At 40.7% G+C, this 27,173-nt stretch overlaps 1 protein-coding gene across 1 annotated transcript; it reads left to right on the plus strand.

The window, feature by feature from the left end:
* The first annotated feature begins 10,860 nt into the window (after positions 1 to 10,860).
* On the plus strand, positions 10,861 to 26,164 carry MC3R (melanocortin 3 receptor). Its single transcript, XM_080404430.1, has one exon. It carries the CDS (start codon positions 15,399 to 15,401, stop codon positions 16,377 to 16,379), a length of 981 nt encoding a protein of 326 aa, XP_080260556.1. The 5' UTR covers positions 10,861 to 15,398; the 3' UTR covers positions 16,380 to 26,164.
* Positions 26,165 to 27,173: the final 1,009 nt, after the last annotated feature.

The following is a 27,173-nucleotide window of genomic DNA, read 5'->3' on the forward strand; positions in this document are numbered from 1 at the left end:
CTTCAACAGCTATCTTAAGACATTTTGTTAAAATAAAATAGCAACTCATTAACTCAAAATCAAATTTCTAGTATTGGCCTATTCCCCCTTAGATTCCTCAGCCCTTGAGGAACAATGATTTTCTTTTTGAATTAAAGAACCCCAAGGAACTTCTTTTTGTAATACGATTATAGCACCACAGAACATTTCAGAATAGGAAAATGACAGGTTTCTTTTATAAAGGTTCTACAGAGACATTAGATGGTCTTTTCCCCTCCACTGCATGCTGAACAGCACGTTCTGCAAGGTTACAAAGACTATGAGAAAGCAGTTAATCAGAATGGAGCTCAATTGCTACTTTTAGAGAAAACATTTTCAATTAATCTGAAGTCGTTAATTACACCTTCCTTTAATAAAGGCTCTGGTGTAATTTTCTTTTTTTCTTCTCAGTGAATCAATTCAAACATATGCCCGAATCACGGGCTGAAGCAAACGCATGGTAAAATTCAGTGCTTAAATAAACTGCTCTCCAGGGAAGACAAAAGGAATGGGGAAAAGGGCTTTGAACCAACACCGAAGAACAAGAACATTTTGTGCACTGACTGATGCACAAGGCCATGTCTTGTACCAGCAATGTGTATTTTACATCAGAACTACACGAACTACTCTGACATCAGCTTTTTTCCCCTCTATTGTCGAGGATGACCTTGTAACCACTTTTCTCTCTTGTTTAGTACTTGCACTACGTGTGTTTGCTGCCAGGCAGGGGGCTCGCCTGGAGCAGCACTGCGCCATGCCTCACCACCACCTCTCTGAAGGTGCTGCTGCCCATCTCACCCACCAACCACGATCCCAAAGGCTGGTCCCACTCCCGTCAGTGCACATCTGCCATGCTTTCCTGATGTTTTTTAGGCTAAAAAGACAATTCAGGTGCCTCAGATTTACAAACAGATATTCTAAACAGCTTTTTCCAAATATCCTTTGCTTCTGTATCCAACCACAAGGTGTGAATCTCCTTGTCAGCCTCCTGGTTTGCGTTACCTCACTTCTCTTGGGGCCCTTACAGCCCTGGGAGTGATTTCACATGCCAGAAATCAGAGATTTCCCTACCTGCCTTTTAAAATTCTAAATCCCCAGGAGTTTTCCAATAGCATATTATGGAAAACCCTGTGTGAACTCATTGTTTTGTGCTTTTTGTGGAAGTTTGGGGGGAAAAAAATTCCTATGACAAGTATGTTTTTAATCAACCTGAAATATTTAATAGGCAAAAGTCAAAAAAATGTTTGCATGTCCCTTTTTCATTTCATTAAAGAATTTTCTTGAACATTTTCATGTCCAAGAAAAGTACATCATGAAGGAAGTCATTTCAGGTTAAAAAATGAGACATTGAATGAAATGATTCTTTTGTTAAAAAAAAAAAAAAAGCATGAACTTCACAGAAACATTTCTGCTTCTCATTCAAGCATGAACATTTCAACAGAGCTGGAATGCTCTCACAAACTATTTTAAGAGTCAAAAATAAAGCCTTTCACTGGAAACTTGTTTCACCTCAAAATTACTGCCTAAACCTGTTTTATAAATGGGTTCGTTCTTTTTTCTCTGGAACGATGCTGAAAAAGAGAGGAAGGCAGAGCTCCTAATGACTCCATCATATAACGTGGGGTTTTGACCTAGTATGACAGCAGGCATACCAAGTGTGTTCATCAGCAGAAAGTGATGTGGGGAGGCATGCTGAAGGTAAATCAAGAAGAAAGAATTGGGGTTAAAAAGCTGGGTAACTGAAGAGTGAACAGTTCATTTTTCTAAAGGAAAGAGGAAGAAAAGGCTGAAAGGACCAGAGGGGTGGAGTATCTACTCCAAAGGAAGCATACTGCAATTGTAGCTGTCATTTCTCAGACAAGGTTAATGAGTACATCAAGGAACTAACTGAGATACTGGATAAAAAACATCCTGACATTAGGGGTTGGTCTGATAAAGGGCTTATATATACTGCTCAGTGACCAAATGAGAGATGTGCCTTGAACTGCAGAACTGAAAGAGAAAAACGATACCTTCAGCACAGCCTGGATCTCCACAGTGGGAAGAGACGGCACGCTGAGACACAATTAGGTGCAAAGGAGACCAGCAGAAAGACAACTAACCTGTAGGATGCTAGGCTTGAGCTTTATATTAAACATTTGCAGTCATCAGCTGGCTAAATGCTGGTGTTCAGCCCTCAGTCTGTCTGTCCATCCATCCATCCATCCCTCCTCCCATGCACTTACTTGGTCACCTCTGCCATGGAAATTTCATGGTTTGGGTGCTTTCAATTTTATTTTAGTTGCTATTTTAAAGATACCAGTTTGCCAGCCCTGGGAGGCACCCTCAACCAGATCCTCTGTGCCTTCTTTGAAGTCCGTGATGCCAACAAGCAAAGCTGGGAATCACTGTCAGGACAGGAGATAAGAGAGGAGTGGTCAGCCTGGTCCTTCACACCTGAAAGTGGTAATTGTCTTACATGCACTTTTATTTTAAAAAAGACAGAGGGTCTATATTGCAGGGATTATTCAGATTTTTTAGGGTGAATAGAGCCTCTTCAACATCCTTTGAATTCATTGAAAAAAATTGGCTCAAGAAGTATCAAAACAGAAACCCTTAGCAATTTAAAAGAGAACATTATTAAGTTAAATCAGATAAATCACCTAAATATCACTTCTGCCTTTTAACATCAGCAAAAATCGAGTATTTTAAAGCCAAGAATATATTTTGGGCTGAAATGGACAACTTGCTCTTCATTTCATATGATGGAGAGTGTGACTGGGCCAACAAATTCTGAACTAAACTGGAAAACCAATCAAACATGTTAGAAAGAAACCCTGTTTCGGGGGGGGGGGGGGGGGGGGGGGGGGGGGAGCTTTTCTATTTCCCCAGTGAATATCTAATGGAGAAATTGATAGTATTGCAAATTCTAGGTATTTCTATTTGACCTAATTTTGATTCTTGTTTTAAGCAAGAAAAATATTTATGCGCGACAGATTAATACTACACCAAACTGGGATATCCCCTGTGCATTAAATGCAAGGGGGGGGGGGGGGGGAAGGGGGGCGGTGGAGATGAATAATTTAAAATCAAAACTTCTGAAAACCGATTGAGTCTGTGAAACTAAATTCAGGTCGACAGTGACATCTAGTGAAGCTCAGTACACAACCCTTGCACAAGCTGCCAGTTTCTGCAGTATTCTCACCCATAAATCCTTCCCAAGGTACACAGCTTCATACATCTTTGCTTCTTTAACACATCTGTAAATTTATTCTTAAACTGTAAGCAAAGAAAAAATATTTAAATATGAAAAATTAAGAGTTTACATTCAACTATTCCTATAGAAATCAGACTTTTATTTAAAACCTGGTCCAGCCTTTCCTGGTAGAGCCAAGAGAGAGCACGCTTCAGATCTGAGAGCACCAGAATGTATCAATTTCACCTTATTTTAATTGTTTAGTTTACAGCTGTGATTCTGCAATAAAGCCCAAGGGAGAAAGGAAAGATCTGGGAAAGGTGAGGTGGCTTGGACAGGACGGTCAGCATGGCAGTACGTCCAGCCCAGCAGGACACTTGGAAGGCTGGGGACCATCAGCATGCAAGGAGGCACTGGAGCTGTGCAGTGGAAGCCCATGCCAGCCACACTGGCTGGACATGGGACAAATTGAAACACTTCCCATATGTTTCACCAGAAATACCATGAAATAAATATTTTTCCGTTAAATGTGTGGATTAAAATGTTTCAGGTAATTTGAATTAATTTTGCAATTAATTCAACATGCACATTTTGAATGAATAGTGGGAGAACCCAGAAAAGAAAAAAAAAAACCCAAACAACAACAAAAAACTAGGAACTAGAAGATAGAGATAATATATATATTCATTAAAATTAAGAAGCAGGTACACAGTGCCTAATTGATGAAGGTGTCGTTTGTTGGCTTCTTTTATAAAAGCAAATATTCTTTTCTCATTCTTTGATTTTTGTACAGTACATTCTGCAAAGCATAGTGGCAGTTTAATAGATAAATAAAGCTAATTAGTAATTAACAATAGAGCTATTAGTTGTTCCTTTGTGAATTAGTAACGCACAAACTACTTGGTCGCTGAATTTTGAACAACAAAACGTTTCCAGCAGTCTTCTGCCTTTGATAGTTGCTCATTGTCACCATCAAGAAAAGAAAAGAAGCAACCCACGTGTTTCTAAAAATAATGGTTCTTCATCTACTTGAGCAATTTCCTTTGAGCTTCCCACTGCGTGCAACAAACATTAATAAAGGAACCATCAGAGCAGTGCTCCCAGTGCATCGCTGCAGTACGCTGGTCCTCCTGGGGGCTCTGCTCGGTGGGGAGGAGCAGACCTGCCATCCCAGCTGGCTGCTCAGCTCCTCAGGACGATGACACCAACCCCAAACCCCGCACCCAAGGAGAGGAGAGCACCACAGCTTCCCCTGTCCCAGCAGCAGCCGCCGCATCCACTGCCCCCTCTGCCTCCCGCAGTCCAGGGGGGCCGCGAGAGGTGGAGGCAAAATCACTTGCCTGAAAGGGGTGAGCTAACCCTGACAAGGACAACTTTGTAAAATCATGATGAAGTAACGTCAAACCCAGCAGTACTTCCCATGAAAAGTCCCTCTAGTTTAGCTGAAGCTCAGTGGCCTTTAGCCAGCACTGCTCACACCTGCTTGCCCCTCAGCCTGCACTTCAGAGTCAAGAAAGCTTTGCTGAAGCTGGTGACGCTACATTGATTCATATTTTAATTCATTTTGCAACTGCTTACAATATATTTCATGCAAAATTCTAGTCCTCTGAATGTCACTGGTGATTTTGACACATTAATACTGATGCTGCATCCAGCGATGCACCATAAAGCTAATTTAAAAAAACACATTATTCCAAATTTTTATAAAAACGTGACAGCTCTATGTTTACTCCTCCATGACACAAGATGGCACCAGACACTACCTTAACTCCAGGCTTTCAAAAAAGTGGACTATCAAAGCAGTTTGCAATTGGAAGAGCCATATATATGGGTTTAAATGAGTTGAGTCAGAATACAATGGACTGTCCAGTGATTGCACCCAGGGCATCCACCAGGCATGAGAACGGCTGGGGCACAGCAGGGGCAAGCAGTAAATTCTGGAGGGTTTGAAATAGCAAGAAATTGGCTGTGGAATCAAAGAGAGAGCTAAAGAAATTCTGTCTCTTGAAAATCTCCAAGAGTGAGTCAGCTCCTTTAATGAGGTGCAGAGGAGTCGAGGCCCTCCATACTCCAGGATGGCCTTTTCATCCCAGAAGGAACTCTGTGACAAAAGGCTGCCTCTTCTCCTGCAACCTCCTCCTGAAACTTCAGTCATCAGTCAAAACAGATTGTTTTGACAAAAGCATATACTAACGAAAGACAACAGGAGATTGCAGCTGCCTCCTCGCCTTCCCCCCATTTCATTCTGGCCGCTGCATCACATATAGCAGGACATACTGGGACATCTCTGATACAGCCACCTCCTCCATTTCCAGTCTTGGTCAGCAAATGACAGGGTAAGAATAAAGAAAAGGCTCCCACACACAACCGTTATGTCTCAGGTGAGTGATACTGTTGGCTGGAGCTACACATGCAGCTGTCCACCCATGCAAGTAATCCCACTGCAGGCTTTAGACCAGAGTGTTGCAAACAATGACCAAGCATTCACTAAAATCCTCACCCTTCTTTATATGTGCAGTCATGTAATTTTAAGCTCAAGTAAGGCAGTAAGTCACCAAGGCTTTAGCTAGCACATTTGCAAGCCCAGCTTTTCTGAAGAGGGGGCTATTACACGTCACTAAAGCCAGCAAATGCAAGCCACCAGATTCCTAGATGCTGGCTTTAAAAATCATTGACAAAATTGGCGTTCACATGAGGAATATCATCGAAATCAAATTTGCCTTTGGGCAGCTTCTTTTGGCACAGCCTCTGAAAGAGCATCCCCAAGAAAACAGGCCTGCAGGCACAGTCCCAGGCAGCAGCAGCAACAACCACCTGAAATGGGCTACATCAAGAGTCTGCCCTGCCGATGTTCCCTCCGGGAAGTATTCATCATTATGCTCCATTTTTACAATGTAGGGAGCACTCAGCTGCACTTTCTGCTGTATTTTTAGCCATAGCTGTTATTTAGAAACTTCAGCCGCCAATGTTTGCCAGTGGCAGGTTGTTACTAAAAGCTTTTTGAAATTCCCACCTCAGTGTCACTGAATTATTCACCATCAGGCTATTTGCTAGGCAATGGAAAGAGCAAGGGGAAGGCTGCAGAGCCTGGTCATATTCAGTCACCACTTCCCAATTGATACAGAAAACAAAGGAAGAGATTTCAAGAAAAATGCCTGCCCAGCTAGAGGGGAAAAAACACGAAGCTCAGGCTGAATGAGCTTACCCCTCTGCTTCCTATGAAGTGAGAGGGAAAGGAGAACAAAGTTTTGAAAACAAATTACCCCATGGTTAAGATACAGGAATGAGGTTCCCTGGCATTGAATCTAGTATCTCCACTGCAAAATGGTAAGCACTGTATTTTATTCCCCTTTCTGCTCTGACATTTAATTAGCCAGTGAAGGAACAATCACACGCTAGGCAGGGGTGTATATTTATAGCAGCGACAGGTCTCTGGACACCCTGTTAGCACATAGTCTCTCCAGACAGTCCGCACAAGCCTTTCAAGCTGGCATTGCTTGGACGAGGAAAGGCAGTATTGGCTCGCATAAGGAAAACGCTTAGTAACATTATGCCTATATATTGTATTTAGACTCACTTATTATCAGTGTATACATACAGACTAACTAATAACAACCAGTCCAGAAGACAAAGGGAATAATAGAGCACAGATCCAAAGTGACTGGAGTCAGGGGAAGCAGGAGGGGTTTGAAGGTTCACTCCACCTCTGCAAAAACGTGTTGGGCAGTGACACATTGAGATCACGATGGATGAGTGAGCGCCTGAGGTCAGGCTTCATTGGTCTGGCACCTGTGTCCTCTGAAGCACTGGCCTAGAAAAACAAGGTTATAGAACATCTTGAGAAGTTTATAAACAGTCAAAAAAAGCACCATTGGTGAATTCAGCTGAAATGTAATTATTTCTGCCATCAGAAGTTGTGTAAGGTAAGCAACAGATGTAACCTTTTCATGACACCTTTTCTTCAAGACAATATTCAGTAAAAACAAGAACTTAATTAACTTGTTTTCTTGTGTTAAATGAGAAAACATGCTATTCAAACACATAACTGCTATTATTAATTATAAAGATGTGTGAATAACCTTGTGCACTTGAACTGGAAAAAAGAGGAACACGAAATAGTATGACACTAGTTGTCACTTCTGTTTTCCATAATAAATTGATACAAGGTTTCACGAACCATATTTGCTTTCCAAATCAAGAAGATTCTGTTTAACAGAAAACATTCCGTATTCACACTCTTTAGTTTGAAATTACTCAAAAAAAAAAAAAAGAAAAAAAGGCTCATATTGCAAATTTCAGAATCTAGAAAAGGGAGCATCTTTTAGCATTTAAGTCCAGTTTTACTGTTGAAGTGCAACATCACAATTGGTTGTGCACATGTGGTTGGTGTGATAGATGGACATGGGCCTTTGCTATTCCTAGTTACTGCTAAATCATTACAAAACGATTGCCTTGCTCTGTTCTAGAAGGTATTTGTAAAAAGCAATGCAGATAAAAGCACTGAAGCTGAATTTTTTTTTTTTTTTTTACAACCATAACACAGTATCTTCCAAACACAGGAGTACAACAGGAAACCCTTGGACAAAATTAATAAGGCAAAATTTAGACCTAACTAGTAATTGAAATTACAAGAATGGGTTCTGATAGTTCTTATCACTGTCTTTGAAAGAGAAGCAGTCTTATGAGAGTGCCCTTCTGCAGCTAGAAAGAGGAAACCACCTAACCCATGGCCTTTCCCACCGATTTCAGGAATAACCCATATGCTGAGATGTGAACAGTCAAAGTAAACACCTGTGGGACTCCACCCCCCCACCCCTTTTCTTTTTACTCATAATGGGAGAGCAGAGTTGTTTTGGGTTTGGTTTTGGTTCCTTGGGTGAGTGTTTCTGGGTTTTTTGCAAGATGGCTTAGCCAAGGACATCTCTTTTGCAATACTTACATCAGCCACACACAAATAGGCAGACATGCAAGCAGACATCGTTTTCAACAGCCTGACACCAGTACTTCTGCAGGTCTAGGAGTGGCTGGTGACAGACAGAGCATACAGAGTCCAACTCTAGCATGTAAGGAGTGGCAACATCATAATGTAGTGTGAACTAACTTTAGGATAGAATTAAAGAATAACCATTATAATGTTTGTTAACCACTGTAACAATTGTAGATATCATGTACCGCCACATGTTCCTCATCGACCTTCGGTGTCTGTTCTGTTATCCTTTGTTAGACATCCGCCTGTCTGCTGACCTTCTATGTTAAAACTTTAGCAGAACACTTCAGCAGGAGAGGACAGATAAGGGTAAAAGAAACAATTAAGCAAGAAAAGCAGATGGCCAGCAAGGGCATAATTTACCTCAGACTGATAAGAACACTGCAAATATGCAAGACCATCACATAACAGGCAAGAGGTGAAAAGTACACCATGAGGAAGACCTACAGCCTTCCTCCTAGAGACCACTGCCCATGTCTCGGAGACCCCTGCCCACAATTCTTGGAAGAATTTGCGCAAGCGCGAAGGACTGATAAGCTAATTAACATACGAAGCGAGGGTAGGCGGGATTAGATAATGAATATGTATAGATATTAGTTGAATAATCATTATTTCGTTGTATAAATATGGAATTATTAGCTACCTTAAACATGCACGTTAGACGGAAGGATCCCCCGTGCATCCAGCGCTGCCAATAAAGGATACTTAGTCACTAAGAAATTTTGACTACGTTCTTTAAATCAATCAGAAGAAAAAAGCTTCAATTTTCTGGTTGTGGTGGATTTTTTTCTGTCCTTGTGCGAGTATTTTGTCTGCAAGGAAGCAACACCAGACTCCAAGTGTAGCAACAAATTGAGGTGCTCTAAGCATTAGCAGAACAATCTGTCCCAATGCCCATCAACCCACAGCCTCCGACGGCTCAGTAGGATCATCTCTAAAGCTTGCCAGTCTCCGAAGCCTTACAGTTATCTATAGTGCCAGGAATGAGGTCAGTCAGCGCCATTAGGTTATTAGGCTTTAAAAGGCCAAATGCGCCCACTGCTCAGCCCCGGCACTGCAGGGCAAGAAGATTTATGAAGACAAGGGCTTCCAGGGAGATAAGGAAGATATTCCAGAGACTTTTGGCACTGATGAAGCTAACAGCAGAATGCAGCTGGCTCAATCACATCTGCTTGTCTTTCACTCTGTGAATGAGAGGACAAAACTGATACTGTTATTAGTCTGAAGCAATTGGAATCGCTTGAATATGACAAAGCACCTGCAGGTGCTGGTAAGTGTTTTGCAATCAGGTCTGCTTTGTCTCCTTTTACCCTTGGATGAGAAGGAAAACTGTATATAATGTCCAAAGGTTGACTTTGTTTAAATTAACATGTTAACTGGTAGAAATTACAGAAACACTCATCTGAAAGCCACCTCATCACAATCACTATTACATGTTCCTTTTCCTCACTAATGACAAAGGTTGGCAGGCTGCCTCTTCATTTGCAATACTGGCACTTTTTGCTCCAGCCAAGGTTGCAAGAAAGCTCAGTGGGTCACATCCTAAATGAGACAAACTGCTGGTGTTCTGCTTTGAGAGGTTTGTGGTTGGTTGTATCAGGTGAGGATCTACTCTTCCAATGCAAAAATCTCTTCTGATCTGATACAGACACACGCAACTTCCACTGACCTCAGCTGATGTCAGATTCACTCTTGCCTCAAAGCACAGCGAGCCTCAGACTATAAAATAACATTATTAGCTATGGACACAACTAAGTGTATGAACTACTATTTCTTGGAAGAACATAGCTGAAATCTTTCCGGTATTGCATCTGATATCTAATATTGCAAGTGATTCTGCAGTCTGTGAATCTGACAGTACTAAAAATGCTCTTAGAAAGCTGTTACCCTAAGACATTCAAGAACAGCATTTTTTTAGTAGACAGCTCTTGATCACCTGAGTGTTTATAGCAGTGTCATTTATGTCCTCTTTGCCAGATTCTTGTGAGGCTCTTACTTCCAATTTCATTGGAGTTTGATAATTGCCAAGTAAAAAACAGCCCAAATCACATTTCCAATATTGTAACTAGTGATATCTTCATAATTTCAGTGAAAAATACTAAACAGGACTTCTTGAATTAAGTCAATACTCAGAGTTCTATGTGACCTACAGGTCATGTGGTGAATAAGATCTGAAGTTTATTTTAGTGTATTTGTCAAGTATTCTATTATCAAAAACTAAAATTCTAAGGTAGCTCTTCAGCATCAAATAACTCTGTACATCAGTAGAGAGCTGAGTAACCACCAAGAAGTGCCCAGATGTTCAAGCACATGTTTACAGATATTTCCAAATCAAAGCCTGTAAAGCTAAGGGCACTCCAGAAATGCGCACAGATTTCAAAAACAATGCACTTTGCCTTGCTAAGATTGAATATTTTATCTTTTAAGTCCTTTTCTGTAAAGAATAAAACAGAGGAGAGGTCTTCCAGAGTATTTCACTCACTATTTTGACTACTTGGAACCACAGGACAGTAGTAATTACATGCCACATGGGAGTGACCATCTGCTTGTTATCCTCTAACTTCCTTTAAAATTTCAATTTTCTAGCACAAACTATTATTGAAAAAGAGTGAAAATAAAGCAAAATTTTATGCATTTATCAACCATTATCAGCTTGAATCTCAGACAAGTGTTAAGCTGATAGAGCAAAGGACTGAGCATAATGCTGCAAGAGATGTTTCCTTTCCTGCGAACCTGTTCTCCTCTGACCTATGGCTCCAGCTGCTGTCCGACAGAAGTCCTTGGTTTCTATCCCTGTAGTTGCTACGCAACTGTCACCTACTCTGTAGTTCCTGATGCCAGTGTTTCTGTCGTTCAGCACACTATGACATTAAAAAACAATTTCAGTAATTTCAACAGCAAGTTTGGGTTTTGAGTCCAGGGAATAAACAAGAACACAGCAGAAAGACAACACTGCTCCCAGGGTGTCAAATAAAAATACTCTCACAACACTTGGAGAGAACGTTAGGAAATGTAACATTAATCATGAACTGCAGAGCCCAAGACAGGAGGTGAGAATGGTATTTTACTCACTGATTTAAGACAGGAGATGACACTTTCTGTACATTAACAGAGTTGCGATGAAACATTCAGATATGGTATGAGCTTACTGACTCACCATGACCCAGAAAAGCACAAAGGTCCAAAACCTTGACTGCTCCCACCTAACCTGCATGACTTCCATAACGGATCTCTTCTGAGCAAGAGTCCTGAGCACACCCCAGACAGCAGTTTAAAGTTTTCCCTTGAGGTCTTGGCCATAAAAGGTGGGAACAGGTATGCACAGAGCAAAATTTGGGGAGTACACACAGACATCTCATACCTTTAACTTTCCAGGCTTCTCTTCACCACATTTTCATGGAGTAAAGACGTAAACCAGGTATCATTTCATTTTATATGTCCTGGGTTGCAAAAATTGCAATGGTTCTGCTCCCATACCCAAGACAAGTGGAATTTGCTGTCTACGAGATTGAGGATGTGAATGCCTACCATTATGTCAGCAAGTTGCCACTCCTCAGAGTTAATGTAGCGATGGCCAGGACACAAATCCACTGCAGTGCTGTGGCAGATGTTAGAGCAACCTGTCTATTTTGCACTGCAACAGACAGACTCACAAACAGCATCTCTGGAAACGAAGCAGGAACTGACAGCTGAGAGGCAGCAGCTTATTATATGTTATTGCAGAATTCAGATCACATAGGTTTTTCAGTGCTGAGGAAAGAAATGCCCTTACACCTTTTGAAAACAAGGCCTAACACTTTACAGTCTCTTGGGCAAACACAGCTTCTTCCCATATTTGCAAAGACCTTAGCATGAGTTTGAGCTTGCATTCAGATATATGAGGCTGTAGCCCACTATTTTTAGCACTTAATGGCAAAGCTAATAGTGCCATTAATCCACTTTGGTATTTAACATTCAATTTCCACTTCAAATTGCATCTCAGTGCAAATGGTAGCTTGATTCCTGCTGTCAGATACATTCAGAAATTCATGATGCAACATATTTAATCACTTCTTATTCTCTGATCCAGCTGAAAGGTGGGGAAATCTGTAGTGGTCTTTGAAACACCGTGGCAACAAGGGATGGAGCATTCTGGAGTCAGTGTTTACAGGACTAATACAGTATGTTGCCGAAACTAACCAGATGGGGAAAGACAGGACTGGAATGTAAATGGCAAAGCACTTCTATGAATTGGTTTACATGTGGGTGCCTAAAACATAAATGCCCCTCCATCAGTAGCTAATCCAGAGCTAAGCCCAGCAGGATGCTGTTCCTCCAGACTGAGCTCTCCTCCACGAATGAGAGCTCTGCCTTTGATCCTGTCCTCACCCTGGGAGGCTACAACCTCCACTTGCCACTTCAAAAGACAGTATCCAAGAGCAGAGCTGGCAGGGAGGGACATCCATCCAGCCTTGTACATATGGGCCCCTTCTCAGTTAGAAAAACAATGTTTACTAGGCCAGTGATAGTCACTATGTCTTGATATCACTGTTTCAAGTGATTGGAGAGTGCACTCCATCAGCACAAGAAAGCTGGCAAGAAGTAACTGGGGCTTACTGCACAAAAAGATAGCTGCTCTAGCCTTACATCCATAACTGCTACACTTGAACAGAGGAATATTTTTTCACTGCCATGGGATTAGAGATACGGGAGAGACAGTCGGTTGCTTTAAGCTATCTGCTTTAAAGTACATCACTGTGAATTTATGGAGAGTCTTTGAGAGACCAATTAGGATCTTTAAAGCGTGAACTGGACAGCTTGGTGAGCAATTCCTCAGGGTTTTTTTTCAGATTAAAGTTACTGCACTGGATGTTGTCCTTGTAAAGGTATCACGTGGAGTCTGAATTTGAGATTTGTTGCCTCTTGGTATTGAATTATGGGTGCATGATATGAATTATGTAAGCTCAAAATGAAACCAGAAAATATTTGTAACTTTTTGAGCTAATAAACCGGTAACAGAAACCCCAAGCCTTAGTATATATGATGCTGTATGTTTTGATTCTAAATTATTTCTGCAAAAACAAGTCATGAAGTATACAGACATCAGTAAGCACTTTCAAAAAAATAAAATCAAACTTAGAAAATTCACTGCAGAGATACAGTATGAGTAAATAACGTGCAAGGAAAAAATCTACCTTATGCTTGCTTGCCTGTTAATATACAATAACTGGTCATCTCCCTAGTATTGCATAGGCTTAAAATTGGTACAATTTCAGTTAAGATCAGTTATGGTGGGCTCCTGTGAGAAAAAGCAGCTACTGGAGAGTATTACTTTTGAAAGAGTGAAGAAAGGAAAGGGCACGTGGAGATTTGTTTGGTTTCTCCAGCAGAGATGTCTAGCTGGGCAGCTCTTCCAGTACGGGTACCCCCAAGGGTAGTTGCCTGCTGAAATACTGGAGACAGACCCAGCAGGGTCAGACCAACTCATCCCACAGCTGTGTTCACATGAACTGCCCATGAAGGTTAATAAAAGAACCTTCATTAAAGTAGGTCTACATCAGAGCAGTTCCATGTACTCAGCATTTAGTCTTCAGAACAATGGCCTTTTCAGGGATTTGAGGGTTGATGAGAGAGTTCAAGAGCAGTTGGGTCAGAAGGCTTCAGGCTGTTGAAGATGCTACCAGGGAAATCAGACCAACATTAAACGTCCATTCTCATGAACTGGGCCATAGTATTAAAAAAAAAAAAGAAGAAAAAAAAGAAAGGTTTGACTGAGGCAATTGAACTTGAAGAACTCTATGCTTGAAAGCAGTGCTACCAAAGATGGTTTGGATGGTTAACTACAAGTTAACACCCATGTAACTGATTTAAAAACCACTTGAGTCCCTGGCCCTCCTGAAGTGACCCTTCTCTGCCACTACAACATAGCACACTTCTACAGACAGGGAGAAGGAAAAAAAAATTAAAAAAGAAAAAAACCACACACATACACACAAACAAGGTCAGCTTGCAAGAGCTTGTTAAGCCTTTAGGCTGACTGAGATCCTTCAGCAGAGCTGGAGGGTCACGGCACTGAGAGCACGGTGTGGAGACTCACACAAGCACTTCACTTCACTTGTGAGCAAGGAATTTAGGAAACCAAATAAACAAAACTTAAACCATTTGTGGACAAGGAATTAAATCTCTGGAAGCTCATCTCTGATGAAACCAATGCTATCTAGCCAATGACAGACTTTGGAGCGTCTCAGCAAATATGTCATGGGCATAATATTTGCACCCACATCCATCTGTGCTACAGCTCACCCTCAGGTTGTTGTCTTTAACCACAAGGTCTAAAGCCCAAGCGAGCCCAGGACATACTCAAGGGAAGCATTGTCTGGACTCAGCTCAGTGCCCAGCCGAGTCGAACCAGACAGGGGGCAGGAGAGGAGCAGAGGCCAGAACAGCATGTGGGCATCCTGCCTGCCCCTGGACACCTACCACCCTCAGCTGCCTGCCCCTGCTCGCTCCCATGGGCAGAGCCCGGCTGTCAGAACAGGCATAAAGTTTTGCTAGGTGAAAATCCCGTTTTTCAGACAAATTTGAAGGCGACTCCATCCTTCGGGGTGCCTGCAGAGGGCGCCAGACGGCTTCAGATCCGCCGGCGGAGCCGCGGTGGGGATGCTGTACCTGGTGCTCGCAGCTGTCAGTCAGCAAGGTGCTCGCTCTCTAATGGCCAACGCTCCGCACGCAGGATTAAGTAGGAGTTGTTTTCTTTCATGCATGGTTAAATCCCTTAGTTCTCTTTTCCTTTCTTGCCACTGAAATAGCAAGAGACTTCGCTGAGCCGCAATGTACTGGCAACAAACCTGCAGGGGCCCCAGAAGACAGCAGATGAGAAAACTCCCTGCTTTTAATTATCAGGAGAGCTAGAACCAGCAATGTACTGATGATGATTTTTCTCTTCAGAAAACAAAAAAAACCACTGTTCGATGCCTGCAAGATTTGAAGCTCAGTTTCTTATAAAGGAGAGGAGCAGCCTGTGACTGACAAAACTCACTGTAAACACAGACTTTTTTTTTTTTTCCCTATTTCTACTTGTAAAAGTGACTAAAGAGAAGTCCTGCTTGATTCCATCCCATGTGCACAGCAACAACTTGGAAGGACTTCTTTTCATTTTTTTGGGGTCCCCTTTTTCCTGTTTTAACCTGTGCCCTTTCAGGTCCGTAATCACTTGTGAATTCAACTCCTTTGCTGACAATGAATACCACACACTTTGCATTTTCATTTCAGCCTGTGCTGCTTAATGTTACCGAAGATTTCAACGACTCAGTTCTGAATAACAGAAGCAGCGATGGATTTTGCGAGCAGGTCTTCATAAAAGCTGAGGTCTTCTTGACTTTAGGGATCATCAGCCTCCTGGAAAACATCCTTGTCATTCTCGCAGTGCTGAAGAATGGAAACCTACATTCTCCCATGTATTTCTTCCTTTGTAGCTTGGCTGTAGCAGATATGTTAGTGAGCATGTCAAATGCCTTGGAGACTATCATGATTGCAATCCTGAGCAACGGCTATTTGATCATTGATGACCACTTTATTCAGCATATGGACAATGTTTTTGACTCAATGATTTGTATTTCTTTGGTAGCCTCAATTTGCAACCTCTTGGTTATAGCCATTGACAGGTACATAACTATTTTCTATGCTCTCCGTTACCACAGCATCATGACTGTGAAGAAAGCTTTAACCCTGATTGTGGTCATTTGGATTGCTTGTATCATCTGCGGCATCATATTCATTGCCTACTCAGAAAGCAAAACTGTCATTGTCTGTCTCATCACCATGTTCTTTACCATGCTCTTTCTCATGGCATCCCTTTATGTTCACATGTTCTTGTTTGCACGCCTGCATGTTAAGCGGATTGCAGCCCTCCCCATGGATGGGGTGCCCTACCAGCAGCGTACCTGCATGAAGGGAGCTGTCACCATCACTATATTACTTGGAGTCTTCATTGTTTGCTGGGCACCTTTCTTCCTTCACCTCATTCTCATCATTTCTTGCCCAATGAATCCATACTGCGCCTGCTATACTTCACACTTCAATACTTATCTGGTCTTAATAATGTGCAACTCAGTAATTGATCCACTCATTTATGCTTTCCGGAGTCTGGAAATGAGAAAGACTTTCAAAGAAATAGTGTGTTGCTGTTATGGCATCAGTGTGGGACAGTGCATGCTGTAAACATCTGGCTTAGTGTCGAGAATAGAGAGAATACACACAATATAAGGGGGTGTGTGTATATATATATATATATATATATATAGATACATGGTAGCTCCACTTTAAAAGCAGTGCTTGAAGGAAGGGCACAGGGGAAAAAATAATTTGATGCCTTTCATTTGTAGTTTTCAAAATTAAAACTAGATTCAACTAAATTATTTGAAATTATTTAAATAGCTATAACAGAAGGAAACCCAGAGGGGCTTACAAAATAGCTTAAGAAACTTACTGGGAAAATGAATCCTGAAAGGGAATAGTACCTTATAAAGACTAAAATAACATTCGCTCTGCCATTCATTTGTACCTGTTGCTTTACCTTTGTGCTGCTATCAAAAAAGTCAGTGTTTTCTAAAAGATTCCATTAGTAACCTCTATGGAAAGCTATTCACTTGCAAGACAAATCAAAACACCAACAGGTAACAGCATTGCTCTACACTTACCCCCGTGCCTCCACCTTTTATTAAAAGAATAGATTGACATTTATGCTGCTTACTGTAAAAGCAAGCTGAGTAAAATTTTTGAAAGGTGAAAGTAAACATTCCTCTTGCACCGAAATATTTTTTCAGTAGAAATCTGTTAAGTGAAAAGGAACAGCTACTGTCAGTGATAGTGTGACTTAAACAGCTGCCTGATACAAATTACTCCTATGAAGAAGGCATTTACATTACTTATTGTGATATAGAAGTATCATATCCTCAAATTTTTAAGATTTTTTTAAATAGGAATACACTAACTAATATAGTATTTGGTATGTTAGTAAAATAAGTCACATAAATCTCCTTTTGACAAATTGTCACTGATGAGACCCATCCCTAGAAAATCCGGAATATGTTTTGATGGAACAGATACACAAATCTGAACATAACAAATAGCTAAATGCAAAATAGTTTGAATTTAGCTTTGTATAAAAGCTGCAGGGAGTCTTTAGAGATATCCATTTAGCAAAGTTAGGTATCCGGAAGAAACAAGATACATATGGCAGATATGACTTCTATGCATTGAGTAATATGTCATGGTCAGACTTTTTACTTAAAAGCCTTACAGTGAGTTTGGTGGATGAATGCTCCTGCACTAGAAACAAAAAAGCAACATGCTGTTTGCAATCATTTTCAAATTCTGTGTGCAAGTCGGTGGCATGTAAAGCACGCAACTTCAGCTACAATGATTTAGTCTTTGCCTCTGCTTTTTATAGGAATAAACCATAAAAGTGGCCTTGAAATAGCATATTGTAACTGTGCAAAGGCTGACATAGTTTGTATATAATACAACACGCAGGCAGGATCACAGACAGTGCCAAACTAAGAAAACTCCAAGCCATTCTAAAGTCTACTTAGCACCTCTCTGGTATCTCACTTTTAGGAGGGGCAGTAACCGGAAACCCTCAGGGTCGCCTATGGCTTTCAAACATCTCATTTAACTAAATACTATTCCTGCCCCCCACCCCCACCCCACCAGTCTGAGTGGGGTTGCTAGGTTGTTATTTCTGGGGGTCCCCTCTACCAGTTTAGGAACAGTTACCCAGACCAGAGCTTCCCAATCTAACTCTGCCTCCAGCTCCACATTCACACCCTTGTCCTGGTACAACCCAAGCTGATGATGTTTCACTGCTACTGGCTCCAGAACCCAGCTCTGACTGTCCGCAGAGAAGACATGGCCCACAGTTTGCAAATACTGGCCAGTGTCTATGTTTTATTCTCAGCATCCTACAACCTACACAGGGAGCAACCCAACTTCCCAGTCCTATGGGATGTATAATTTTCATGGGGCCAAGAACCATCTTTCCCTGTGCTCTAGCCACACTCCACCCATCAACCCAAACCAACCTCATGCTCCCTATTTCCCTTGCTCTCTGGTCACATCCTAAATTCCTTAACCAAGTTCACATAATCCCCATCCTCCAGACTTCCACTTTCCCGGTACTCCCACTGTTCCAACACTTACCTAATCTCATAAACCCTGATTTTAACAGCACTAAACAAGCAAACACAACACACCACAAAGATCACTGTGAAGCACGTGGCAGAACAAGTACAGATGAATTCTCCCACATTTCAGGTAGAGACAAGAGAAAATACCAACGACTGGCGAGTAAGCTAAACCTGGATACTCTCAGCCTTATCTGCATCTCACAAATTACAGTTTGGCAGTGTAAGATCTGTTCCGTTAGCTCAGTCTGTCTTAATTTTGCAGCACCTGACATGGCACATTAAGATGAACCGAAACAAGTCAGTATAGGAAACCACACAACTGGCCTTTCGTGGTGTGGAAAGACTGTACCTACTTGGGAAAAAAAAAAAAAACAAAAAAAAACACAAAAAAAAAAAAACCTCTGTATTGTCAGTGTCATGTACCTTTGTACTCTGGAGCATGGTTTGCCATGATATTCTGCCTCAGGTTATTGTGTATTTAGCTTTTATTGCACCTGATGTCCTACTTATTTCTCTTTTAAAAAGTGATTTTAGACGAGACTGACTTACATCGTGCTTTGCCTTTAAGCAAAACATACATCTGTTGAATAAAACAATCTGAAGACATCACTTAGAATCATGTTTACTTCTGTCAGAGCACCATGCCATGTCAAACCACAGTCTTGGTGGTCTGGTTTACAAAACTAAAAATAGAGTCTAACACTGGGAAAAAACCTCCTAATTCTACATGCTGTCCACAGAGCTACACAAAAAATGAGGAAAAAAAAAATCTAGACTTCTCCATCCCACACGCAAATGGGATGGAAAGAAAATCCATAAAATCCCTCAAAGTTTTCTCACACTTTCTGGTACCAGCCAGTGAGGGTGCAGCTCCTCCCCACAGGTTATCCACACAGATGGATGGAGGATTTGTCCTGCCCCGGTTCCAGATTCCCAACTCTAACTCGTGCTTTGGAAATGCATGGTGCAGTCTTCTGCACGGAGCCAGGATGTTAGCCATCACAAGCCTGTCCGTGATGGGAAGGGAAAGAAACTGTCTCCAGGGGACTGAACCCCACAACATGAGGTAGTGAATGAAGACTAATAGCTACAGCTCCGTGTGTAAAATGGAAGGGAAGGGAAGAACAGGTCTGCACTATAAGAAAATGCCACAGCAATCAGTTGCTGTGGGACAGATCTTCACACTTCACCGAGAAGGGAGTCCTGGAGCTGGTGTTCAGCCATTTCCAGTCCTCAGGGACAGAGCTGAGGCTCAAGTCAGGACTCACCTAAGAGACACAAAAAGAACTGGAACGTCAACAGAAGCCCCCCAAAATGGTATCGTTTCCCAGCAGTGCACCCTACAGACGTGTACACACAGCAAAGACGTCACAGCAACACATGCTAGTACAGGGCAGCAGTGCTTGACACGTGCTAGTAACCAGAGCAACATTTCCATCTGCTGAGAATCTGCCCCTGTTTATAATTGCAGTGAAATATGAACACTTTCAGGGTTGTTACTGTTAAGTAAATGTATAATCTGTTCATAAGATGAAATGTTTCTTCCTCGGTAAGAGGGCTGGGCTGAACAAGATACATGCAGTTTCCCACTAGATAGTCTGCCATTTCTCACACTGAGATAATATCCTTTTCATCTAAAGGTACCATTTACATGGATTTATTGATTTAGGCTTTCTACAAGAAAATCAGGCAGTTCACGAGCACCGTAGGATTACCATTTGCTCAAAGCCTTGTTAGAAAAACCTCACATATTCAGACAAATATTTGAATTTGCAGGAGCAGAAGTTATCCTGCTAAGTCAACACAACACAGCATATTCTGCAAGTTACAGCCAGATTCGATTCTTTCATATAAAATGCAGCACTCTGCATGCAATTTCCCATCAATAAGTGTCTAAATGTTTTATAATTGAAAGCATTTGTCCTATTAGATGCATAACAAAGTCCAAGCACAGAATTCTGCAGTCAACCAAGGTCATCACTAGGGCCATTAGTACAAATACCTCAATCACCTATTCACTGAATTAAGATGATTCCATTTGTTGAAGTCTAGTTTCGGACCAGGGTTAGCAGTTTTGTTTGGTAGCTATACCTAAACCATTAAGGTGATTTTGAAGCTTACCCACAAAGCAATACTGCTTCACAACATGCACTAGAAACCCCTTGGCTGGGCAACCCAGGCTAATCTCAGTTCCACATCTCCGAGATAGCATGAGAGAAACTAGATAACCTGTGTACTGAGACCTCCAGCAGGGTACAGCAGATGCAACACAGTGCCAGAACAGCTTGTTCCTTCCTGTCTCCACCATCCAAGAGCAGAGACAAGTTGCACTCAGACCAATTGATACAAGATGATCCCTTCTGAATAAGACATGGAAATCTGGACAGCATTCAGCGGGGTGCAGGGCAGGGGCAGGAGGGCTCTCATGGCTTGTATTAGCAGTCTGAAGGTCATCTCCAGTTCCTACCGATCCTGCTGGCAAGTCACACCAGGGCTCTCTGGTGTTGCCTCCTCAGAAGAGCTCTGGGTACAGACATGGATCTAACTTTTTATCACAACTGTAACACACACAATGCCCACATTCAATAGGCTTTCGGGTGGAAGGCAGAGGAAATAAACTGCTTTCAGAGAACACTACAAAGATTAATAAAAATTCCTGTCCATAGATATCTCTGAAGAACATTCAGATGGTGCTGTTCTGCTCAGTTTTGAAGGTTAAAACTTAAAAGGTTAAACTACAGCCTCGTTTTTAAGTGATTCAATTAATAATGTTCATTAAGTGAACAGAAGCGTTAAGGAAGACAAAGCAGATTCGCAAAGGCCAGAGCTATGGGTGAAGCCTGTATGCACAGGAAAAGCTCCACACACTGGGAGCAGCACAGCTGCACATTTCATTGTGTACTTTCCTAGGCTGCCACATAACGGGGTCACAGCTCAAGTCAGACTTTATGCCGATGGATGAAAGTAAGCTCTATCAAATTCACTCCAAAGAGAAAAATACAACTTTATATGCTTTAAATCTGCTTGGAAAACAAGCATTTTTTTATTCTTCTTATTTAAAATTATTTTTTCCAGAAGTAACAAGCATAAGGAACCTTGTTCCAAATCCACTTTTCACAACCGTCCACCACCTTAACATCATCACAGTCATTACATATTTCATAACCAATTTAAATTGTAGCACAATACTATGCTTATTCATCACTCTTATAATATACATTTGTTACAGTCAACATAAAATCACTGAACACAGGACCTTGCTACTGGCACCAGTCCCGATTTGAGCAAAGGGCATATTCCCATCACACTCATTGGTTCAGTGCTATGCAAAGCAGCCCAAAACATTCTATGGCAATGGAAATCTGTTTATTATTTGCTTTTTTGCTGGTATGAATGTTAATAATGCCATAGCTAAGTGTCTGCCCTAAGCAGTTATGAATTTCCTATTTTTGTCTTGTTTTATACTTTTCATTTCTTTGTTTATGAAAAAAAACACACAGCTTTTATTTGAGGCTATTCCTGTCTTGTGATTACAGACAAAAGGCAGCCCTGCTGAAGTGAGATTTACTTAGAAAATCTGTAAATCCATGATTCTATTGCTCAGACTGTCTCCATTAGTAATAAACAGTCAGTATTCACCTTTGAGCTTAACTGATGCAATTTTGATTTGTTCTACATCTATTACTGATTCAAGGTCAGAAATGAACATTCTAGAAAAAAACTAAAATCTATAGAGCAGCCCTCATTCACTGTAATGGGTATAACAAGCAGCACAACACTTCCAACACATTACTGGTATAATCACTGTAATTATAAGGACACACGCCGGGAGTAAGCTGCAACTGAACCACAAAGCTAGAGAACAAACATGATGGAGTTAAGACTAGTCTGTATTAACATATAACTATTATAACCAGGTATTAAATGATGTAACAATGAACACCATTTAGATTAACAGGATGAAGGCTTGGGTGTGTTTTTTTAACTAAACACCCATATACTGAATCAGAAACACTTCCAGTTATTCAAGTTCACTAACTTATATTGAATTAGCATTTAAGCACAGGTAAACCTACAGACAACCTGAGAAACGAACATTTCTTTAAACTTACCTATTTGCGGAGGCACAAGAACCTGTAGGTGAGAGAGAACAACCACAAGCCTCCTGCCTATATGCACCTGCTATTACACATGTTCCCATTCAAGTTTGCTCGCTCAACACAATCCCATTCCATACAAACAGTTGGGGAGCAATTGCAGTGCCTCTCCACCTTCAAAAGCTGCGCTACCAAAACAACCTACCCCAAAGGGGCCATTATACTGAGTGAGTTGATAATCAAAGCAGTGAAAAGGTGCAGCTGGGAGAATCAGTCTAAACAGTTATTTCCTGTGATAAGAAAAGGCAGCGAGGGCCTATTAGCACTCATCTCATTAGGCGTTCACATTACACCTTAACAGAGCTTTGCATAAGTGTTGGGTGTATGACTTAAAACTGCTTGAGTGCATGCTGATAAAAGCAGCCAAGTGTGATTAAAAGTGCATTAAGAATCAGAGTACTTCCTCTGTTGTTAGCATGCAGCTGTGAGGGTCATCGCAGGGCTTCTTCAGCCCTAAGTGTATTTAATCCTTTTTATAATACCTTATTGTATGGTGGTAAATATTCCTAAATGTTGCAGGCAGGGAAGTTCCTCTTCAGCAGTCACTGAGGAGGATGAGACTCTTTCACTCGCTGTCTAGAAAAGTCAAATTAGATTACTGCTTCACCATCTCTATCCCAGGAATAACTTTCTTTTTCAGCTACAGGGGGAGCTGACAGGGACTGCTGAAACTTAGCCTGCTGCACATTTTTGCCTAGTTGCTAGATTTGTCAAGGTAAGTGGTTACACAAAATTCTATATTCAGGAAAAAATAGAGAATTATTTTTTGAAATAATTTGCCTGGGGAGACTAAGGAGTCTTTTTGTCTTTACCTCAGTGAAAGACAGTAAATTTCTATCCAATGTTGTACACCTTGACCTTGCCAAATTTGAAATGAAATAGTAAAAAACTTAAAAATCTGTATTTTTATGAAATGTATATATGACAGAAAGGGTCAGGCGGAGGCATCTCTATCCCTTCCAGTTATGCCATCACCTCTGAGATCATAGAGAAAATCTGAGATTGCTCTGACACGGGGAGACCTGGAGCTATAGCACTACCAGCAGGCAGGAGTCCCGACACGCAATGAGCAAATCCCATGAGCCATTGCAATTCAGATTTTTATCAACACCTCTAAGAAAACATTAAGCAAAAAAGAGAGTGAAGAGAAAGCTGGATGGGAAATTCAAGTCTGAACAGCTGTGCCAAACAGCTACTGGATGTATGTAGTGACACTCAAGGTGTGGTATGTAGTGACACTCAAGGCATGGGAGAGGGCATGATCTGAAGATGTATGCCTTTGGCACCTATCAGCAGATAAGAACAATTAACCATGAAATCAAGAGTCAGCAGCTAACAAGTAGATTTCATCTGTATCATTGCTGCTGCCCTCTTTCACAAAGCCTACAAGCTACTCCTGTCTTCAGTCTTTAAGAACAAAGCGCCTCTTCACAAAACACCTCTCAAAATGAGGCTGAACTTATTCTCCATTTTGGTAAAACACCAGACCAATCTTTGTAGCCTTTTATTGCCTCTTTGCTGCAGTCAATTATGTGATACCAGTAACAAGATTTGCCTTTAGTAATTTTGAAATTGTACAGCATGTACTTGGAAATGCACTCTAAATCAAGGACTTATAATTTGAAGTTTGTAATTGCAATATGAACAGTAAATAAAGATAGTCTTTTGTTTACAGACTTCTCTGCATGAAAGCTGTTTAGGTAGACTTGGGAATTCAAAACTTCTGGTAAAACAAATCAGGAGGCAGGACCAAACAAGAGGCATGCAGTAAACTTATACATAAGAAAGCAATTAATGGATTTGCATATAACTCTATGTACAAAAATTAAACCAAACAATTACTACTGTCACAAGTGTACTGCGTTATATTTTTATGTATGTAAAAGATCATCAATTTAATCAGAAAGGCACATTATATAACAGAAAGTTGTTCTTTAACATATAAAGATGTTCCTAAATATAAAAGAAAGTGTTATTATGTAGACTCTGTTACCATATTTCCAGGTTTGCAGCCACGTATGAGGTGGGGGTCCTTAGTTCCTGCCTTTGTGACTATACAGCTTTTCATTTCCTTCTGAGTCAGGAATTTGTAATCCGTAGCTGTGATCATGTATTCCACAAAAGCTGTCACAGGCACCATTAACCACCTTCATACCCCTCGTTTGAGACACCAGCTATTATAACTCTAATACAGTTCCAGCAAAGAAAAGCATTTGCACAGTTATGGAAGTCTAATGCTTAAACAAGCTTTAAAGGGTATTAATCACCCAGCTTTTCTGAGAGATCATGGGCACAGTAAATCATCACATGAATTAATTTGTGATGATGAGCCATGTAAATTGGAGCAGGCTGGGCGCAAAAAAGAAAATGCGGGTAGGGTCAGCACAAGCTTTTAAATGGTCAAACAGATTGGATACATGTCAATGAATGATTTATTATTTGGGGAGGGGGGCAGGGAGGAGGTGTTTTCGAGGTGGTGGTTGTTAGTTTTGTTTTGATTCACTAGCAAAAACTGTTTAGCCTAGGAAAAGATAGGGGTTTTAAGAAAAAGGTATTCTCCAACCACATTGGTCCTGGCATTTTTCATTCAGAAGTCAGAACATACTACATAGATAGCCTTGGGACAGAGGCCAGAGGTCTTCCTATTTTAAATATATCCATGAGCCCTGCACGTTTCTTCTGAAAGACACCAGTGTCTTTCTCAGTACCATAATCGTGAAAACAGGTTGTACTTGAAAGCAGAAAACAAGGGAGAATACCAACTGCTACATTATATAATGACCAGAATGTTCAGCTCCAGGGGAAGGGAATAGCAAAGTGGACACCAAAGTAGCCTTAAAACAGATATATATATATATATATTATTATTTTTTTTTAGGTAAAATTCTCTAAAATCAACTTCTCTCAAGTTTGCTTAAGCTTATGGGCACACCACGCTGCTCCCTGTGACACCTACTGCAGCAGGCAGTCACAAACAAAATCTGACTAGAAGATGTTCTTTTGGACATTTGGTTGCTGTTCTGTGCCTCCTCGCCAGCCATGCCACAGTGTTTTCAACCCTGCGTACACAACGCATCTCTCAGCTATTAACTCTCCCCTCTGTACTGATAGCTATTGTTACTCATGTGATAGCTCAACAGGCAAATACTTCATCTTGTTTCCTAAATGCGATTTGACACTACTTCCCTGTTTAATGCCATGCATAGCAATTGGGAATTTCACAAGAGGCAGTCTAAACAACAAAAAAAAAGCAATAATCCACGTATACAACTTGCACAAACCTGCTATTTCTAGAAATAAACCTACAACTGTGTGGCTAGAGTTCATATGCTGGTGTGTCATTACTATTTCTGCAAAAAAAGCAGGTGTGTGCACAGGAGTAACTGAGAAACTTCATCTAGGCTGCTATACTTTGGAAAGCACAGAATTAAAATGTTTGAAATCAACTTAGGTATATGAAATCAGTCACTAAAACACCATATTGGATTATTTATGTAATCAAAATCTTCCCATTGACAAAAATCAGACTAAATGAAGCAGGAAAAAGTGCACTGAAAGTATTGAACTTGGAAGCATGTGTGTATTTGCGTACAAAATGACAGCTGCCTATTTCAACGGTAAAAAGCTTTTCCTAATAAGCAATTTTTCTCTTCTGCTAACCGTATTTTTTTCTTTCAACTAAGCGGAAATTATATACAAGTATAAACAACTGAGTACGCACAAGTTGATTTGTGGATGTAATAACAATGCAAACATTGTTTTCACCACTGATTCATATAACTTAGCCTTATTATGGATGATCTGGCATGCAATTTGATGATTCTACCGTATTTTTACTGCTTAAAATGCATGTGTTCTTTTGTTGGTGAAAAACATATCTTAAATTTATAAACCAGCCATAATTTCTAATACAAAGTTAATAACTACAGAAACCTAAATTTTAAATCAAAAGCTAGAAGAAATGAGAATGACATTAGAGACAAAAGCAATTTTTCATAGAGCAGTGACTTCCTATCAAGAGAAAAATTATTGTATTCCTCTTTCTTTTTTTTTCCCCAGAATTTCTACAAGTAGGTAGTAATCAATTATAAAATCTATTGAAATGAAGTCACATATACATGGAATCAGATGGTGCACACATAAGTTACTAAATATTCTTTTTTAAAATGAATTCACTAAGTGGAAAAACATAATGTTCTCAGAATTTCAATTCATCATTTTCTTCTCTCATCTCATATAATACTAAACTGTTTTAGGTTAGATTTCTGCCACCTCTGATTACTTATTTTGTAGTGTCACTAGGAGCTGACATGTCACTATGACTTCACATTTTAAACATTATTTTTGTCTTCTATTAAAATACCTCCTTTGCTGGCTGACAAAAAAAGCTATGCCAGATGCACTTAGCAGGCTCATGTATTTCCAAAGGCAATCACATAAATGAGACAAGAGAACACTTGCCTCCACCCAGTTCTGCTAGCAAGAAGACTCCATGTTATTTTATCCAGGAACAACAGCTTCCAGCTGGCTTGATGGGAAAAAGTCCTAACCTCTGCTGATTCCCAAAGGGCCAGAAAGAGAAAACCTCCAAGAAATATGTGAAAACAATTTTTCTCTGTGGCTTCGGCCTCTATATTTAGGTGTTCTTAATTTGTGTTTGCTAAAAACGT

The sequence above is a fragment of the Falco punctatus genome (genome assembly GCF_963210335.1).
Source record: "Falco punctatus genome assembly, chromosome: 10".
Lineage (NCBI taxonomy): Eukaryota > Metazoa > Chordata > Aves > Falconiformes > Falconidae > Falco > Falco punctatus.

Excerpts from the sequence above, each read along its gene's own strand:
- MC3R (XM_080404430.1), top strand. The coding sequence starts at position 15,399 with ATGAATACCACACACTTTGCATTTTCATTTCAGCCTGTGCTGCTTAAT.